Genomic DNA, 21,472 nt, shown 5'->3' with positions numbered 1-21,472 from the left:
GCTTGAGCAGGCTTCTTGCTTGTTCTTCTTTTGCTTTTGCCTTTGCAAAAATTAGTTCTTAAGAACTTCTCTGACTGTTTACCATGATTCACTGATATAGTCCCAACATAAGGAGAGATTGGCGCAATGGCAATCACCATACCAGTACTGGTTTGAACATTAGTTTGACCAGTTTTAGTAGCTATAAATTCTAAATTGTAAACCACAATTATAATTAGAATTTAATACTACACAGAAAATAAAACCAAATTCACAGAATTAAATTCTATAAAAATAAAAGAAACAAGAATGTAACTTTTATTTTCCAATTAATTTGAAAATAAAATAAAATTTTATTTAAACAAATTAATTCCACACAGAAAATTAAATTCTGTAAAATAAAAACTATAACTTTTATTTTTCAATTAATTTGGAAATAAAATTAAATTTTATTTAACCAAATTAATTCTACACAAGCAATTAAATTCTGTAAAATAAAAGAAATAAAAAGTATAACTTTTATTTTTCAATTAATTTGGAAATAAAATAAAATTTTATTTAACCAAATTAATTCCACACAGAAAATTAATTTCAGTAACGCTTCAATAATTAAAATACTGAAAAACAGAATTTTAATTAATGAAAACTCAGAAAATAATTTCTAAAAAACCAAAATTAATTTTCTGACAAAATTCCACCAAAATATATTCTGAATTGTTAATGACACCAGTATCGTACTACTAGTTGTTGTCAAAGAAAAGAGACAGTATATTACTACTATCTGTCAAATAGCATATAATCACTATTTATTTTTCCAACCAGAATATTATTTTGTAAATTCACAGAAAATAATTTTCTTCCGAAATTATTTACGAAGAATGAAAAAGGAAAACAAATGAAAAATTCTGTAAACAGAATAATTAAAATTCTGTCTTAAGATTGTTGTCAAATCTTCTGTGTAAAATAAAATAACTTGAAAATAAATTCAAACAAAATAAATAAATAACATACCGGATTTATTTATCGAACCAAATTAAAATTAAGACCAAGTCGAGTGTGTGACACTCTGTCCTTAAGACAGATTCGCCCCGCTACGGTGCTTATGGTTGAGTGGCGTCTATCTCCCAGGATACAATGATATTCACAAATTGTAGTAGCACTCCAAACAATTTGTTCGGCGAACTAGAACCTGTGTTCTATACTCTCTTTGTTATTTTTCCTAAAACTAAAATGAAGGAAAATGCACTAAATAAAAGTTGGACAGCAATATAAAGAACGCAGACTGAATTTCCGGATCAATCAAAAAAAGGACATAACCCTTCCTTTAAAATAAAGAGACACCATGAAAGGTTTGCACCCTTTTATTCAAATGGAGGTTTGACCCTTCCTTTAAAACAAAAAGACACCATGAAAGGTTACACCATTTCATTCAAAATGGAGTCTATTTCAATTCACAACTACCTCTTTATAAATTTTCCAACACATATAAAGATAAAGTCCAAATTCATGAGAAATAACACAAATTAAACTCAATTAATAAATTTCCTAAATTAATTTCTTAATTCTTGAACTTAATTTTTCATTTCATTATATTTAAATTTACATACAATTGAATTATATTTGTTCTTGATTTGAGATGTAGGAAAGAATTTACTACAAGCTTGGAGTTAGAAATCTCACCTAGAATTGTCAAATGATTGAAACTCTTCACAAATTCTTGAGTCTCCTTTATTTTCTTTATTTCTCCTTTGCTTTCTTAGTTGCTCATCTTGCATTCACACTCTCCAGCAAACTCTTTTCCAGGGTGAGTGATCTCTCTCTCTCTCTCTCTCTCTCTCTCTCTCTCTCTCTCTCTCGGTTTTCTGCCCTTTTTCTTTTTGACTTCTTGGACTCAATGGTGTACTCCACTTTTCAATTCATCACATTACATATATTACTCACATCCCCTGTTTTTGACCTCATTACACGTGCACACATACACTCTTGTAGCACTTCCAGGACAACACATGCACACACCCACAGAAGTTTCTTTGGACACCCACACTCAAATACACCCTCAATTTTAGATTGTTTCATAATTCAATTTATGGTCTTAATAAATCTTAATCCGCACATACTTAACTTAGTCATAACTAATCATAAATCTTACATAATTTAATTTATCTAATTTGACTTCCATTAGAGCCCACTTAATTATGTTTAAATTTATCATTCTGAATCAGATTTTAAATCAAACTCCCAAACGACTCCAAATATTAAATTAAACTTATTTCCATCCTCAATTTTAGTTTCTTAAATCATTAGGGCCATCAGTTTTTGATTAAACTTCAAAATCTTCGTCAATAATTTACATATTCAATCGAACACCTCATAAATAAATTTAATTCATAATAATCTTAATTCTCAATCCTCATAACTTAATTAACTCCAATTTGGACCCAATTAATCAAATCTCAATTTTATAAATCTGAATCGAATATTTAATTAAACTCTCATATGGTTCGATACTTGAAATTAAAATAATTCAATTCACCATTTGTACTCTCTTAAGCCATTTAGGCTTTCAATTTCTAATTCCAAAATAAATCCTCAAGAGTCATATACGAATCAATCTCCATAATTTTTATAAATCCCAGATTAAATTAGAATAATTAACAATTAAAAATTCAAATCTCCTTAGTTAATTAAGTGCTAATCATTGTACGTGGTGGGGTCGTCACAGAGATGAAACATATAATAAAGAAAACGATGAGGCCAGATAAGAAAGATTGGTCCAAATGTTTGATTAATGCATTATAGGCCTACTACACTGCTTATAAGACACCTATTGAGATGTCATCATATAGGGCGGTGTTTGGCAAAGCTTGCCATCTCTCGGTTGAACTTGAGCACCGAGTGCTATGGGCCATAAAGAAGTTTAACTTTGATATGGCCGCCGCTGGGCTCAATCGGAAATTGCAACTCAATGAGTTGGAAGAAATGCGGAATGATGTATATGAGAGTTCAAGAATTTTTAAAGCTCGGACTAAGGAATTCCATGAAAAACACATTAATAGAAAATCCTTTGAACCCAGTGTGGCTTTTTAACTCAAAATTGAGACTCTTTCCGAGTAAGCTTAGATCAAGATGGGATGGTCCCTTTGTGGTTGTAAAGGCATTTATTCATGGCACCGTTGAGATGCAAGATCCAAAGAATGGCCACACTTTCAAAGTGAATGGCCAAAGACTAAAGCCATATATAGAGGGGATTGGGAATAGGGATTTGATCGAGTCCATTGTTTTGATGGACCCTTTTTACTATGATTGAGAGATTGATATATTGTTCTCTTTTCTTTCCTTTCTATTCTATTATATTTTGCTTTATTCTTTCTGTGTTTTATTTGCGTCTAGGAAACTTTAAATCCTCTAAAGGTGTAATTCCTTTGGTGTTAGCCGTGCCCGAACGGCATCTGACGGTCTGGTATAGCCACCTAACTGTAACTGTGTTTGTAGTGAGTTCCTAGGAAACCAACTTAGACGATGGAAACTAGAGTTCAAATGGCAAAGCCTAGAATGCAAAGGTTTGGAATTTCTGAGACTAGAGTCTGGTTTAAATACCCAGGAGTGTAGAGATTACTTCAAAACCACCTCGGCTTGAACTCTGTATGGCAGCCCCATAGGTCGAGTTAGCTTTATGCGCCTCGATTCTAGATACCGAATCAACCTAGTCTGCCACCCTGTTGGAGAATAGAGAAAGTTACACACACTGTTAGAGAGAAAAGTAGTACCCGTGGTTTTCGCGTGAAGATTGTACCTTTATTGAACTTTTATTTCTTTCATAGGTTATTCTTATTCTGATTGTGAAATAAAGGTACAAGTTGGGCTGAGGGTGTTTTTCAAAACAAAAAAAAAAATCCAGCACGTGCGACACTACCCATTACACATGCGGCAAAATTTTCAATCCACAATTGGGTACTGTTTTAATGCAGGTGCGCGGAGGAGGTACGACAACCAAGCCACATGTGCGGCTTGATTCCCCGCACATGCGGCCAAGTATTCAGTTCCCAAATTTGAGCCTGCTTTAATTGCTGGTGCGGGTGTGTGGTGCGGCAACAGTGGCTCATGTGCGGCTTTATCCCTGCACGTGCGGAACGTAGTTCCTAATAATAATAAAAAAAAAATAAGATTTCTTATCTAATTTATTTATTTATTTAATTAGTTTATTTTCATTTTTGAAAAAATAAATAAATAAATAAATAAATTTGATTTTCTAACCTAGACCCACTTATAACTCTCACTCTCACAGATTCATTCTCTCTCTCTCTACATCTCATATTCTCTCTCTCTCTCTCTCTCTCTCTCCCTTATCATCTTCTTCCAACCTTTCTCTTTCACACAAGCCCCACTACCACTAACATCCTTTATTCTTCTTTCCACCATCCCCAACTTTCGTCCTCCTTCTTCCTCACCACCGGCATCACCATCCTTTTCATACGACGATCCCCGGCAACAGCGCCAAAATTTGATGGGTCGTTACATACACCAAAAATAAACACTAAATTTACCAAATTCTTTTAGAATAATGGCAAGTTCAGGTATCAATCTACAGGGACAAATGTGAAATTAGACTAATTCAATCGCTAAATTCCTAAATTAATTTTGATTAAAAAGATTGAGAGATTTTATGACTAAACGGGAATTAAATGAAATTGAGAAATTAAATTGACAATTAAAATTAGGGTTTGAGATATTAATTTTTGAGAAAAATCATAGGGCAAAGAATTCACCATTAACCACATAAATGAGAATTAACATCGGCTATCAATTGCAATCCAATTTGAAATACCCAATATTTCACAACTACAAGTTTGAAATATCGATCAATAGGGTTGTCGCATTCAACGTACAGGCACGAATCATCTTGAGTAGCATGAGGTGTTTGCTCTAAACTATGGTAACAATACGACCCGTCTCTCGTAGCATGACTTGTGTCGTACTTTGAATATAAACACAAAGAAAACTAATGTATGGAAAGCATTAAACAATCACAGAGAGTAAAATACTTGAAGAGATGAAAGAAACAATTATTAAAAACTTCTAAATCATCCATACATTGATTTAAATAGATTCATAATCAAAGCTTATGAAAAATCCTATTACATGGCTAGGGTTTCATCAAAACCCTAAAAAAGAAGACTAGCCACTCATGGAGGAATGGGAAAAGATGGAAAAGAAAGAAGCCCCCATGGAAGTTGTCCTTGAAGCTTCAGGGAAAATCACCTTCTATAAAACCCTTGCCTCCCTTTCCTTAGAGTCAAATTTCAGAACCCTAATCCAGCTCCTTTCTTGCCGTTTTATATCTCTGTTGTCTTTTCAAACAGGTTTAAAACATCAGGGCCGTTTTTTGAGGTACGGCTGCACGTGCGGGAAAGTCAACACACGTAAGGGAAAGTCAACACATGTGCGAAAAAAGTCAACACACGTGCGGGAAGATCTTTTCTCTCCAAATTTTGTGTTTTTGCCCATTTTATGCTCCGACTATGTACAACCTGATTGATATTAAACAGACATAAAATATATAGTTTGACAAGCAAGTAAAGTTAAAATATCTTAATTAACGACCTCAATGTTGCACAATTCAGCCTTAATCACAAGGTGGTGTTTGTTATTCATTTGTGGACAACCGCTTGGATACTATTCATCTTGGCCCTTATTCGCACTATTACATCACTTGGTGGTGTGGTATTATGCTGAAAGGGTTCGTCCTAGTCTACACTTTACAGATTACGATGTTCTTAGTGACGATGTTATCATCACTAACAAGGACGTAGCCACTATGTACAGACAGCTTCTTAAGGAATTAGGGGTAACTATCAGTGAGCAAAAATCACTAATCTCTGATTCTGGGTGTGGGGAATTCACGAAACGCTTTAATCTAATTTTTTTTATTATTATTATTGGAAACAACGTTCCGCACGTACAGGGATAAAGCCACACGTGTGCCACTATTGCTGCACCACACACCCGCACCTATAATTAAAGCAGGCTCAAATTTAGGGACTGAACACTTGGCTGCACGTGCGGGATTTTATTTTTTTTATTTTTTTTTGGGATGACGTTCCGCACATGCGGCTTGGTTGCCGCACCTCCTCCGCACACCTGCAATTAAAACAATACCAAGTCCGTAGGGGTGTCTTTACACCTAGTGCCCTAAAACTGTCTAGTTTGGGAGTCATTAGCCTAATGTTTGTTACATGGGTTGATTAGAAAGCTTAATGGATCAGGACATTGCACAGTCTTTCAAAAAAAAATAATAAATAATAAAAATTGAGAATCTTGGTTGCAATAGTTTAGTTTTTCTGTATATGCTAGGTCTTATTATGAGTTACACTAGGCTATTATAATGGACAGTTAACTAGTATGGGGATTGCACTTTACACCGAAGATACTGATGATGTATTTGCTAGCATTCACAAATACATGGGACTTTACTTTTGTATTAACTGAATTGTGATTTTTGCTCAATAGATTTCCTCATGTTTGTCTACTGTGCCGTCAATGACTCATCACGTCTTAATATTACACTGTATTGACACATAAATTGACTCATAAGTTAATTATTGAGTGGTGTAGCGTGATTGATTGTTGTTAGATAGATGTGAATATGTTAATATTTGTGGGCATCATTTCTAAAAACCCTTACAAGACTTTACTCGATCACTTGGGGTAACTTTGGGATTTAAAGGCTTGTTGCATATGCTAAATGCAACCGTTTTTCCACGAAATAGGAAATAGCTAGATTTTGTTTTATTTTATTTTATTTTTATTGCTTGCTTGAGGACTAGCAAGTTATAAGTTGAGGGATGTGATTAAGGCCAAATTGTGCAACATTGAGGCCGTTAATTAGGATCTCTTAACTTTACTTGCTTGTCAAACTATATATTTTATGTCTGTTTAAGTCAATTAGGTTGTACATAGTCAGAGCATAAAATGGGTAAAAATACAAAATTTGGAGAGAAAAGATTTTTTCGCACGTGGGTTGAATTTTTCCGTTCATGCGGCCGTACCTTTGAAAATGGGCCCAATGTTTTAAACCTGTTTAAAAAGACAGCAGTGATGTAAAAAGGCAAGAAAAGGACTGCATTGGGGTTCTAAAATTTGATTTTAAAGAAAGAAAGCCTAGGGTTTTAGGGAAGGTGATTTTCCCTCAAGCTTCAAGGATAACTTCCATGGGGGCTTCCATCTCTTCCACCTCTTCTCACTTCTCCAGGAGTGGCTAGTCATCTTTTCTAGGGTTTTGATGAAACCCTAGCCATGTAATAGGATTTTTCATAAGCTTTGATTGTGAATCGGTTTGAATCAATGTATGGATAATTTAGAAGTTTTTAATAATTGTTTCTTTCATCTCTTCTAATATTTTACTCTCTGTGATTGTTTAATTCTTTCCATACATTAGTTTTCTTTGTGTTTGTATTCAAAATATGAGACGAGTCATGCTACGAGAGATGGGTCGTATTGCTACCATAGTTTAGAGCAAACGCTTTGTGCTACTCGAGATGATTCGTGCCTGTACGTTGAATGCGACAACTCTCTTGATCAATATTTCAAAATTGTAGTTGTGAAATATTGGGTATTTCAAACCGGATTGCAATTGATTGCCGATGTTAATTCTCATTTATGTGGTTAGTGGTAAAATCTTTGCCCTAGGATTTTTCCCAAAAATTAATATCTCAAACCCTAATTTCAATTGTCAATTTAATTTCTCAATTTCATTTAATTCCTGTTTAGTCATAAAATCTCTCAATCTTTTTAATTAAAATTAATTTAGGAATTTAGCGATTGAATTAGTCTAATTTCACATTTGTCTCTGTGGATCGATACCTAAACTTGCCATTATTCTAAAAGAATTTGGTATAATTTAGTGTTTATTTTTGGTATGTGTAACGACCCATCAAAACGATAGAAGTAGGAGCAGCCGAATCTAAAGGCTTAGATGAATCCTTAAAGGTAGTAGCAGCAGTACAATGAACGGACAGAGATCAAGATTAATTCTCGGAACGACATGGACCCCCCCTTGAAGAGCCACCATAAGAGGAGTGACTAGAAGGAGATGATCGGGATGGATTACAGAAGCAATCTTGTTGCAGATGACCAGAAGCAATCTTGTTGCAATACCGACAGGATCTGACTGGGCAATGAACGAGAAGATGAGTAGAAGGAAAACCTCAATTCTGACAGTAAATGCAAGCATTAGACTACTAGGTGATCGAAGAAGAACCCTGTGATTGAGAAGTGGCAAGAACAGAGTCCACGTGATGAGTGTAGAGAGTATTAAGACGTGTCTCCTCAGATAACAACTCTGAAATAGCCTGCTCAAGAGTGCGTAGGAGAGTACGATGAAATAGAGATGTACGCACGGGCTCGAACTAGGTAGTAAGAGCCATGAAAAACTGAACTAACTATTGTTGATTGCAATACTTAGTGAATAAAGTGGCATCTTCAGTATAAGGCCATTCAGGTTTAGAGAGAGCAAGTTGGTCCCAAACAGAATATATCTGAGAAAGAAAATGATTAATAGACTAACCAAATTCTTGACACATGCGGTAAAGTTGACTCTGAAGTTGATATTGATGAGCAAGACCAGTAGTTTGGTACCAGTTTTTCAAAAAATCCCAAATGTCTTTAGCAGGAGTGATAACAGAGTCAAGCTGAAAATGACCAAATTGCAGGCTGATAGAGGTATAGATGTATTTTGAAACGAAGTAATGATCTGGTAGTTTTTACTGTCCCAATCCTCTAAACAGTCTTCATATTTGGTTGCAATTTCATTAGCATCTTTTACTGGTTCGGTCACGTCCCCAGTGATAATGCGCTATAGTTTCTTGCCCTTCAGAAAACCAGACATGGCGGGGAACAGAGGATGGTTGTTTGGTTTGATTGAATAGTGATGCTACAATGCCACTATGTAAGAGGAGAAAAAAAGTTAGAATTTAAAACCAAAACTCTGATACCATGTTACAATAGTAAAGAGAGATACAGGAAATAATATGTTGCATTTAATGAAATAAACTATACAATAGAAGGCCTATATATATAGACTAAGAAAAAGTATCCTACTAGAAGACTAACTATAAGAAAAGTATCCTACAAGAAATCTAACTATGGTAATACGACCATATCTAAGAAATCAATACCTAATATATGTAAGAATATATACCACATATATATTAACAGTGAAATTTTAATGTGGTACAATAATGATAATAACATGTAGTAACTCTCTTTCTCTTTTGTGTAATTTGAGGGGGTTTTTTTAAAATATATATATATATATATATCTCACAAATATTACACTACCATTTCACTATCATAAAATATATATTAATATTTTGGTTGGCAAATATCAATTTTTTGCGACTAAAATTTTTTTGGTCGGCAAAAATGGTCAACAAATGTGTAAATTCTTGAAGATATATCTTAGTGAATGCTAGAGATTCACAATCCCACACCATTCTACCATCAATTGCCCCCACTCTATTAGCAACCTTTACCACTTACTCCATTTTTGAATCAACGCTTGTTAGCTCATCGTCACCCACGCCCAAGCCTTCTTTCTCTTGCTTCCAACTACCCTTCCCATTGCTCTTTTTTATGTGACGCCTTTATTCCTTTCGCCTCTTGTCTCTCTTACTCTCACCTGTGACGTCCATCTCTTTCGAGGTTTGCAAACCCTTAGCCCCCACCCTTTGCAACCTTATATTTAAAAGAGATTGAAAAGGAAAAGAAAGAGAAGAAGATGGGAAGAAGCTCTAACAGTCACAAAATCATGAATGAGAGAAAAAGAAAAGAATGAGATGAGTGGAAGAAGTGGGTGCAGAGAATGGTTTGAGATCAAGAATGAGAGCAAGGTTTGGTGGGGTAGGAGGCCAGTAGAGGCGGTAGGTGGATGACCGGTGGTGAAGGAAAAAGAGCTAAGGTTACCGTTAGAGTTACGGTTTAAGTTAAAAAGTGCGGTTAGGGTAATGGTTTATAGAATTGAATAAAAAAACATATTTTAGGCATTATTTTATAATATTATAAGTTGTGTACTAAATGAAACATCATCTTTCACAAAAGGAAGAGGGGTCACTGCTGTGGTTAAGGCACAGCAGTAACTGTTGTATCTTAATATGAGATGTATTATAAATATATTTTTATGATCTAAACCGTTATTTTATAGGGTTTGTTGAGTACTTCATTCCTACCAAAAATCATATTAATCGGATATCAATAAATATATGATCAAATAGTATATTTTTTATGCTATTTCTGAAAAGAAAAACTTATTATTTATTTTTTTGATTATCGATCATAGAGTTATTGATATCCGATTAATATGATTTTTGGTAGACATGAAGTACTCAACAAATCCTACAAAACAAACGATTCGGATCATAAAAATATGTTTATAATACATCTCAAATTGAAGTACAACAGTCACTGCTGTGTCTTAACCACAGCAGTGACCCCAAAATTATCTAATATGTTTTCCCATAAGAGGTGGACTGAGCGGATTTAGGTATTGTTTGGGAAGTGATTAATAAAGTCAAAAAGTCAAAACGTAAATTGTGACCTCATTGTTTATACTTTTGTGCATGTCATTGTATAAAACAAAAAATCAAAATAGGAATTAGCATTGTTCAGTTTGGATTGATTTTGGATGAAATTAAGACCAATCCATTATATACGATTTCATAAAAATTAGAATCAAATCATGAATCAATTCAAACCAAACTATTCAAACACGATTCGATTTAATTTGAAATTACAATTTCGCATAATTTGTTCATAAAAAAAATTATATATCATTTTTTTTAAAAAAAATCAACCTATCATAAAATTTAAAAATAATAATAACAAACGTATCAAACAAACTACTCTCATAACATTCACCAATTAAGCAAAAACATAACATTAAACAAATATTGTTTAATATTAATATTTTATCATTCTTCGAAATATAAACATGCATATTGTTTTACCATTAACTTAAACAAACATAATATCTAACAAATAAACCTACATAGTTTAAGTTGTGCCGTCCAATTCGATTCAAATCTAAAACTGTGCACCTAAATCCGTAACTAATTTGCAGAGACCAATTTCTTAATTTTTCAAATTAGAATCAAACCACGAATTAAAAAATTAAACAAAACCTACAGAATTTATCTGGACCAATTTAATTTACAAATCTTTTAATTTCCTTACTTAATCTTAAACCAAAAAATCAATTAAAATAAAATAAAAAACTCCATCCACTTTTACATTTAAAAATAATAATAATTCATTTTATATTCGAAAGATAGTCTAACATTGGGGGTGTTTGTTTTAACTTTTCAGAGTTAATTTATGGCTTTTAACTTTAAAAAAGTTATTTTAGATTGTTTGGCTAAACTTATTTCAAACAGCTTCTGATTCTAACAGCTTATTTTAACTCAAAAAAACTGATTCTGAGAAGCTACTCACCCCTTGTTTCTGATTATCAGCTTTTGCTGTGAACATATTAATTTATGGTTATACTCTTAAATTTTTTTATTTTTTATTTTTTTAAAAATAGAAAAAGACTCAAATGGATTATAGATTATAGATTATTATTATTATTTTTTATGAAAAATGTAGACAAACAAAAAATAAAAATTAATTTAAAAAATTATTTCACAACTTATTTAATAAATACTACTCAACAACTTAAATCTATAATTCTACGATTACATCAAATAAATTAAAAAAATTTAATTAAAATCATAATATATAATCTATTTTAACAATTACACCCAACAACACTCGTCATTGGTGTCCATCTCACCGCCACGCATATGTGTTAACTTTTAAGAAAAGCACAAGCAAATGAATGAGAATAGCTTTAAAAAAAAGTAGAAAATGAATAGGTAGCTGTCCAATCGAACCCAAAATACGATGAAGATTCTTTCTTCAAAGAGTCCAAACCAAACATCAAGCACTACTACTAATACAATATAATACCCTCTCCTCTCTTAAGTCCTCTCCGCCTCCAACAACCGTCCTCCGCTGCCGGACTCCACCCTCTCCGGCAACCTTCTACAGAGAGAGAGAGCAAAAAAGTGGATTGTTATTGGTGTTTTATGGCATGCTTTGGTAATAGGAAGCGCTGTATCCAAGGAATTATACGGAGATTAATCGTCATCGTCAATTTGAAGTAATGAAGATTTGGTGTTCCTTTGGTCGTTTCATTCTCGCTATCTCTATCTTATTCACTCCTAAAGGTATAAACTTTACTCTTCCTTCTCTCTCTCTCTCTGAATAATTCAACTTCAATTTCCCACAATAATTTGTTAATTTGTACTCTGTTCTGTGGATTCAGATCACTGATCATCCTTCTTCTCTAATGGCGGATTGGATGCTTTCTATTTGTGTATATGTTTTAAATCAAATCTTTTTAGGTTGGAAATTTTCATCGGGAGATTGTAATTGTTTTGTTTTGTTTTGTTTCTATTCAAGCTCTTTACTTTTAGGATGACTTTAACAGTATATCTTTTCATGAATGCTATTTATTCAATTCATTGATGGAATTATCACGGACCAGTTTCAATTCATGTTAATCCACCCATCAAGCCTGTGTTTGTACTCATCAACTTGCTAAATTGCACCTTGAATTCCTTCCTAATCACATAAATTATTTTTTTTTTAATGTTGTATTATTGAGACCACCGGTTTTGATTTTTCTTTTTCTTTTTTTGTAAGGAATTGTGTACCAAGGCACCACGAAATTAAATGTTCGTGATATTTACAAAAGGGGAAATGTCAAAAAAGTGAGAAGTTGGAAAAATAATTACAAATTCATAAGAGTAAAAGTTATTTATGCACTAAATTGTGCAAATGAGTGTTATACTTTCATAAATTTGCAATTATTTATGCACTTAATTTTATTTTTTCCCTTTACAAAATGCAAATACAATCATCCATATATTGTAATTAGAAGATCATCTTAATTGCAAAGTCCAATTTTGCTCTTGTTCCTCCGAGTTCACTCAAATCCAACAAACCTTTCAACCATCTGACCTCTAAAAGTATCACATGGAGCAAATTCCAAACGCAGACACTCTCACTAGTATTAGTATAGAGAGACTAAGAGAGAGAGACTGCAATCACTTAGGATGGTAGCTCATAGGAGAGTTCTCTTATTTATAAACTTAGACTACCTTGTCCCACAAAGTTACGTGTACCTTATCTTACAAGAAGTATGTTTTATCATATTAACTTATTTTTCTCTTTTCCTTTCTTTTTTAGCAACAACAGAGATTTTATTAAAAAAGAAAGAAAAGGTTTATCATAATTAACTCTTAATTGCAATAAACCCGTTAGTCAACTCTTTATTAAGGTGAGTCCTTAATTAACTCTTAATTATGATTAAATCTGTTAATTCCTTTGTATTGCACATTAAAAACCTTAACAATCAACACAAAAGGTAGCCATGATGTTCACGATTACATACACAAATGCAACTTATAGACATTTATGAGTGGTCAAGTTAAGTGAATTTGTTATCCAAAAGCACTCGCATGTTTACTTTAGTATCTTCAAACAAGTGAGTTGAGACTAGCCACCCTCCTAATTGAGCAATCGTAACATGTGCTAGTCCACTGGATTAGCGCTTAATTAGTAATCCTATACGTAGGAACATTCAATCATAAAGTACTGAGAAGTACAAGTCTTCTTCTTAAGAACATGTCTTATCAACTTTAGTGCTATGGACTTATCATGTAAACAATAACACAAAAAGTAAACATGATAATAAATAATCTTGCCCTTTTATTAATAACACTGTTTTATAAATGTATCCCTATTGCATCTCTCAGATTGGCTTTTGGGTATACCACTAACGTTTCTCCCCTTTTTCTTGCTGAGCTATTTTCTGATGCATTCTATGATGCACATATAATTTAGTGGCTTTGGTCTTTATATATTTGTATTAAACTATGAACAATAGAAAAAAAATTCAAATTTACTCCAGGTACTAATTGAGGTTAAATGTATGATTTCAAAGGAATGTTCTATACTTCTTGGCTTCCCAGGATTTTAATGGAATTGTTGAAAGTTATTTTGGAATTGGCATTTGTTAATAGAAAAATGGGAAATCCAGTAAACAAAATCCAGTGATAGTACTCTAAGTCCATTACATCTTATTGTGACATTGTGGTATTTGCTGAATAAATTTATTTCTATTGATAATTTAAATATCTTCTGGTGCAAAATTTGTTGTTGTCTTGCTATTCTTGAGAATGGAATGACACAGTGGTTAATGGAACTGCTTCTGTTTTTCTTTCCCCCTAGTACTTCTGGCAGTGGAAGCATTCACTGGAACTTATGGGATAAACTATGGTAGAATTGCAGATAACATCCCCTCTCCTGATAAAGTTATTACACTCCTCCGAGCAGCAAAGATTAAGAATGTTCGAATATTTGATTTTGATCACAGTGTCCTTCAGGCTTTCAGTGGAACAGGGCTTGAATTAGTGGTTGGACTTCCAAATGGATACGTGAAAGACATGAGTTCTAACCCGGATCATGCCCTGACTTGGGTCAAAGAAAATGTGCAGGCATACCTTCCCGAGACACACATCCGTGGGATTGCTGTGGGAAATGAAGTTTTGGGAGGGACTGATCCATCACTATTTGAATCGCTTTTGGGTGCAGTGAAAAATATATACAATGCCACAAAAGAGCTTCAGTTGGATAAAGTAGTTCAGATTTCCACTGCACATTCAGAGGCTGTTTTTAATAATTCTTACCCTCCCTCTTCCTGTACTTTCAAAGAGAGTATTGCACAATATATGAAGCCACTCTTGGAGTTCTTCTCACAGACTGGGTCCCCTTTCTGTTTGAATGCTTATCCATTTCTTGATTATATGAATAATCCAAAAGAAATTGATATAAATTATGCTCTTTTCCAGTCAACTCAGGGAATATATGATCAGAAAACTGATCTGCATTATGACAACATGCTCGATGCTGAGATTGATGCAGCTTATGCTGCACTGGAAGATGCTGGATATAAAAAGATGGAAGTTATAGTTACGGAGACTGGTTGGGCTTCTGATGGAGATCAAAATGAAGCTGCCGCCACAGTAAGCAATGCAAGGACTTACAATTATAATCTCCGCAAGAGGCTTGCCAAGAGGAAGGGGACCCCCCGCCGGCCAAAAAGTGTGTTGAAGGTATATGTTTTTGCAATGTTTAATGAAGATTCGAAGCCTGGTCCAGCTTCCGAGAGGAACTTTGGACTGTTTAAAGCTGATGGGAACATTTCATATGATATTGGGTTTGCTGGGCTGAAATCTTCATCTGCAACATCATTTTTTTTGTCTTTAAAGGTATGAGTTTCTTTCCCTTTGAAATGCCTTGTTTATTGCTAAATCCATAATACCTTCTCTTTTGGTGTAATAATGTTATTAGAAATGTGGTAATGGCGGGATGCTATTTTTTTATTCCAAAATTAGTAAATAAATTTTGATAAATAATATGTGGGAGACCTTCATGTATAGGGAAGTTGTGCATAGCCAAAAAGAAATCAAAATTTACCTTCTAGATGAAACAATGCATCCACAAACAATACCAAGAAGTTCCCCCTCTGAACATGACCTTGTGCACCAATATGATAACCCTAATTCTTGGATAAACAAAATCCACAGGCATTAATAAGCTATACATCAAACGTCATACAGTCTAATCATGTAACTCTTGTTTTACTTGTTACAAGTGAAAAATGCAGAATTGAAAGTGAGCTAATGAGAATTGAAATGAAGAAAACTAGGTGCAAAAGTGCAACTAGGAAAGTTGACAAAAAAAAAAAAAGGCAAACAAATCTCAAGTTATAACATAAAGGCTTACATACTTTAGCGTTATACTTATGTCCACAGTTTGCAACGTAGTAACATGTTACAATTCTTGAGCTAGTTAAGAGATGGATATTGGTGGATTTCTCCGATCTATTTTATATATGGTTAAATTTCCATGAATGTTGTAATCTCCAATTCAATTGTCGATTTATATCTTGCCAATATGCACATGGACATGAGCCAAGTGCCAAACCATCTATATTCTTATTTGTCTTGATTACTTTTGTTGCTCACTTTCACACTATCCTTGGGTACCCTTGGCATTTAATTTCTAATAGTATGTTTTTGTACATTTAGGTTCGCTATTTAGACATGTTAAACATATTTTGGGACTTGAATAATTTAAACTTCTTTTTTTGGGGTTAATGACTTTTGGTTTAGAAATATTTTCCTAGAATACTTATGAATTACCTAAGGTAGGAGATTGTTTTCCCCTTCTCTTTCTTTTCATGTTTTCTTGGAGGGGTTTGTTTGAACACAGACCTAATAATACACGGGACATTGTTACAGTTTCTACTCTGAATTTGTCTATTTGTAGTGTGCAAAGTTTAAATGCCCGTTGAACTCATTGAGAGAATTTTGTATTTATAGGAAAGTAAATATTTCCGTATGTAGTTCAATTAAATAAATTGATGACCTAGCAAAGCTAAATAATTAGAATATGGTTAATGAAAATAACATTGCTAAAAATATTTTTCTCCTTCATTTATCTAATAATGCAGAACAGAATTGTTTGTTGCAAAAAATAAAAACACATATGGGGCAATTTAAATTTTCAGTCAATAATTGCATGAATCGGAGATCATGAGCTTTAAGTCTAAATTCACATTGTCCGAAAGTGTATGCATTGAAGGAACTGCTCCTTTACATGGACTCTTCTAAACATGTAAGGTACCCGTATCAGACACTTTGCCCATCCACCTAGTAAGCATACTTTGTAAAAACCATTGTATCCTAAAAAAATAAATGAAGAATATTAAAAAAAATATGGATATCTAAAGCTGTGTCCAGTGTCCTTAGACATTGGAATTAGAAGAGCCTGACAATGAGACATATACCTGCACCCAACACCCATACTTGAATCTGTGTAAACATAGGATGGAAGATACATGTATTTTGTGGTCTCTTGTATTTTTCTACAATCCACATAGACAGGAGAAATAATCTTAAACAGGGTCAATATCATTTGTTTCAAATCTTTCTTTAATGGATATATATATATATATATATATGAGTAATTCAATAGAAAAATAGAAATATTTGATAGGATTCGATTCATTCTAGTAATGGAAAGACAAATAGGATCCGAAGTGCTGCTTTTCCCCATTTTTTTTTTTTTTTTTCTCTCTTTCTTTTTGTTGTCTGAATGCATTAGTTGACAGCGAAACTATATTTGTTTTTACATGTTAAGAAGAACTATCTTCTAGAAGTAGGCCTATGATATTCCAATCTTGAAATCAAATTGAACTCAACCTCACTGAGTTTGAGAAACTTTTTGGATTTTATTTACATTATGAATATTAAAATGTTACTAGTGATGGTAGGTTGATTTTGATGAGAAACTTCACGGTAATTTCATGTGTTTTCACCAACTTTTTTTATTATTATTTCTTTGGAGTATGAATATATAATCTATATAACTGGTTTTCGTTTGTAGATATATATATCTATATAACTTGCTAATACTATAGCTTTGACTTGGGCCCTTGGGAGATGCTTTGATTGTTTCTCTTAGTTACCCTTGTACAACATGATGAATAAATGTTGTTTGGAGTTTATCCCTTTGCCCCTTTCAACTTAACCTCTTTGTTAGTAATCTTGCTTTTGAGAAACTGCTTACTTTGTTTGATTGAATTTACAAAATCTGTTTTCTCGTTTTTTTTTGTCCATCTAATCTTCGGGTTCAAAATGCTTAGAAGGGGGAAGGAGCATGTAGTACTTACTACTCAATGTATTATATACTTATAACTGGCTTGTTACCATCAATCCATTTTTTTTTTTTTAAATAAGGACTTTTTCAACTTATTTTCCAAATTACATGAAAGGGTGGTTAGTAAACACCTCACATTTTCTTGAAAGCGTGTGTAGAAACCCACGCTTTCTCGTTTCCTATTTTATTCAAGCTCTAGTGAAAACTGGGATGGTAAAAATGTTTCAGTAAAACAAAACATTGTTAGCAACCATGCTTTTTCTACACTTCGACTATTAGTGACCATTTGTTCTAAATTTAAGCTCCAAACAAGGAAATTTGGAAGTATGGTTACTAAACATGCTTTTAAAAAACGTGTTTACTAACCACATTTCCACAGGATTTGTTAAATAAGTTAAAAAAGAAGTCCGTATCTTTTTAAATAATTTTTTTTAAAATAAAACACATTGATGGTAAGAGACCGCTTAACATCTCATTAGGGCAACATTTGAGCTGCAATAACATCATTTGACTTTTTCTTTCATACACTTTGTTTTTGGGCAATATTACAGGATATTCAAGCTCAAGGTTCATCCAGGTTGTACTCACTCATATTGACAGCCTGTGTCGCTTCTCTTCTAAAATTCACGACGATGCAAGTTTTGATGCACAGCTCTTAGTTTATATACCAGATAAGAATTCATGAACTCTCTACATAGTTGTAGGTTTGGTGTATCTCACGTTAGATTCCAGCGCATCATCATCATCAATTCTTGTTGCTCTGCGAAAAACACAGAGAGGAATGAACAGCTGATTCATTTTTATCTTTTTCAGCAATGTATATTGGTTTAGTTACAAATAAATCTTCTTTATGATCACTTTTCGTGTCTGATTGATCCTAGTTAGTCTGAACTCGCATTTGTTTGTCTTTGTGCATGTACTCTACCACGTTGCATTGGTGGTGGCGTTCGGTAATGTTGCCAGATTCCTAATTTATGTGTAAACTGAAAACATGTTTGTGTAGTTTAGTTTACAAAAAACATGTTTTCAAAATATATAAAAACAATAAATAGGTTTGGTAAGTTTTTGGAGGGGACAGGTGGTTGGAGTTCGGGGGAGGGGGAGAGGGAGAGGCGAGAATGAAAACTCATATTGAAAACTAGAAGTGGTGGCACACAGGATCGTTTTCATTATGGGGAAATAAGAGAGGCTTTTCCCAATATAAGCCTTTTTTACATTGTATTTTCAAAACTAGGCCAACTTCTGACGGAATTCCAAAACTAAGCTAAAGCGCCATTACTATTCGCGCTTTTACTGTTAGGAGCGCAAAAGTAGATGAACAGCAAAATCGCTATTACAAATAGCGACTTTGATTAAGAAGTCGCTGTTACGAATAGCGCTTCTGGGGTTAATTTTTTTCTCAAGGAAAACGCTGTTAAGAACAGCACTTTTTACACAAAAAATTTTTGCGAAAAAAACGCTATTGCTAATAGCGCTTTCACTGTACATATAATTTTTTTTTTTTTTTTTAGAAAACGTTATTTCAAATAACGTTTTTACTGTTGAGACATTCACCAAAACCAACCCACCTCTGACACACGCACACACCCACACACACCCAACCCACACTAAGCATTGCTTTTAATATAATTTTTATAATTTTCGTAAATATAAATCATTTTTAGGTTATGGATGGTTTGATTTATAACACGTATGTAAGGGTAAAAAATTTTGTAATCAAAAATAATTTTTACAATTTTTATAATACAATATAATTTATAAATTACCAAAAATAATTTTTAATACGTATGTATTATAAAAATTTTTTATAATAATTTATAATATATATGTATTTACTTTAAATAAATTATATATAATCCGTATGTATTATATATATAATTTTTATATATTTACTTTAAATAAATTATTTTTGATACGTATGTATTATATATATACTTTAAATAAATTATTAATAAATATATAATAATTATTTTATAAAATAAATTATTAATAAAATTTTATAACACATATGTATTATAAAATTTTTTATAATAATTTATAATACGTATGTATTATTTAAATCTTTACATTTTTTATTTAAAACTTTTTACAATAAACCCATCTTCACATTTTATAATACATATGTATTATTCAAAAATAATTTATAAAAATTTATAATTAATACGTATGTAAATAATTTAATACGTATCTTCACATTTACATTTGCAGTAAACCCATCTTCACATTTACATACGTATGGTTTAAGGATAAAATTTTTGATAAATGATAAATCAAACCATCCATAATTTTTATAAAGTAATCAATTTATTTTACAATCAATAATTTTTATTAATAATTTATTTTATAAAATAATTATTATATATTTATTAATAATTTATTTAAAGTATATATATAATACATACGTATCAAAAATAATTTATTTAAAGTAAATATATAAAAATTATAATACGTATGTATTTAAAAAAATTTATAATAAAAAATAATCAAATAGCGTATGTATTATATATAATTTATAATCAAATAGCGTATGCAATTTTTATAATCAAAAATAATTTATAAATTACCAAAAATAATTTATAATACGTATGTATTATAAAAAATTTTATAATAATTTATAATACGTATGTATTTACTTTAAATAAACTATATATAATACATATGTATTATATATATAATTTTTATATATTTACTTTAAATAAATTATTTTTTATACGTATGTATTATATATATAAATTATTTACTTTAAATAAATTATTAATAAATATATAATAATTATTTTAGGTTATGGATGGTTTGATTTATCATTTATCAAAAATTTTACCCTTAAACCATACGTGTGTAAATGTGAAGATGGGTTTACTGTAAATGTAAATGTGAAGATACGTATTAAATTATTTACATACGTATTAATTATAAATTTTTATAAATTATTTTTGAATAATACATACGTATTATAAAATGTGAAGATGGGTTTACTGTAAAAAATTTTAAATAAAAAATGTAAAGATTTAAATAATACATACGTATTATAAATTATTATAAAATTTTTTATAATACATACGTATTATAAATTATTTTTGGTAATTTATAAATTATTTTTGATTATAAAAATTGCAAAAATTATTTTTGATTACAAAATTTTTTACCCTTATATACGTGTTATAAATCAAACCATCCATAACCTAAAAATAATTTATATTTACGAAAATTATAAAAATTATATAATTTATTATTATATATAAAAATTATATTAAAAGCAATGCTTAGTGTGGGTTGGGTGTGTGTGGGTGTGTGCGTGTGTGCGTGTGTCAGAGGTGGGTTGGTTTTGGTGAATGTCTCAACAGTAAAAACGTTATTTGAAATAACGTTTTCTAAAAAAAAAAAAAAAAAAAAAATTATATGTACAGTGAAAGCGCTATTAGTAATAGCGTTTTTTTCGCAAAAAAATTTTGTGTAAAAAGCGCTGTTCTTAACAGCGTTTTCCTTGGAAAAAAAATTAACCTTAGAAGCGCTATTCGTAACAGCGACTTCTTAATCAAAGTCGCTATTTGTAATAGCGATTTTGCTGTTCATCTACTTTTGCGCTCCTAACAGTAAAAACGTGAATAGTAATGGCGCTTTAGCTTAGTTTTGGAATTCCGTCAGAAGTTGGCGTAGTTTTGAAAATACA

The 21,472-nt window shown here is 31.9% G+C and overlaps 1 protein-coding gene across 2 annotated transcripts; it reads left to right on the top strand.

Moving 5' to 3' along the window:
* The first annotated feature begins 11,775 nt into the window (after nucleotides 1–11,775).
* Nucleotides 11,776–18,659, top strand: LOC114271325 (glucan endo-1,3-beta-glucosidase 14). 2 transcript variants are annotated; one of them, XM_028212943.2, is made up of 3 exons: nucleotides 11,776–12,239; nucleotides 14,308–15,347; nucleotides 18,354–18,659. In XM_028212943.2, exons 1-3 carry the CDS (start codon nucleotides 12,176–12,178, stop codon nucleotides 18,459–18,461), a joined length of 1,212 nt encoding a protein of 403 aa, XP_028068744.2. In that variant the 5' UTR covers nucleotides 11,776–12,175; the 3' UTR covers nucleotides 18,462–18,659. The 2 variants fall into 2 exon arrangements, with proteins under 2 accessions (XP_028068744.2, XP_028068745.2); XM_028212944.2 differs by having other exon boundaries at nucleotides 11,790–12,239; nucleotides 14,368–15,347.
* The last annotated feature ends 2,813 nt before the right edge of the window (nucleotides 18,660–21,472 follow it).

This window comes from Camellia sinensis, chromosome 5 (assembly GCF_055761805.1).
Source record: "Camellia sinensis isolate YWXY chromosome 5, ASM5576180v1, whole genome shotgun sequence".
Lineage (NCBI taxonomy): Eukaryota > Viridiplantae > Streptophyta > Magnoliopsida > Ericales > Theaceae > Camellia > Camellia sinensis.
Note: the sequence above shows the minus strand (reverse complement) of the source record. Positions and strands in the feature narration are given on the sequence as shown.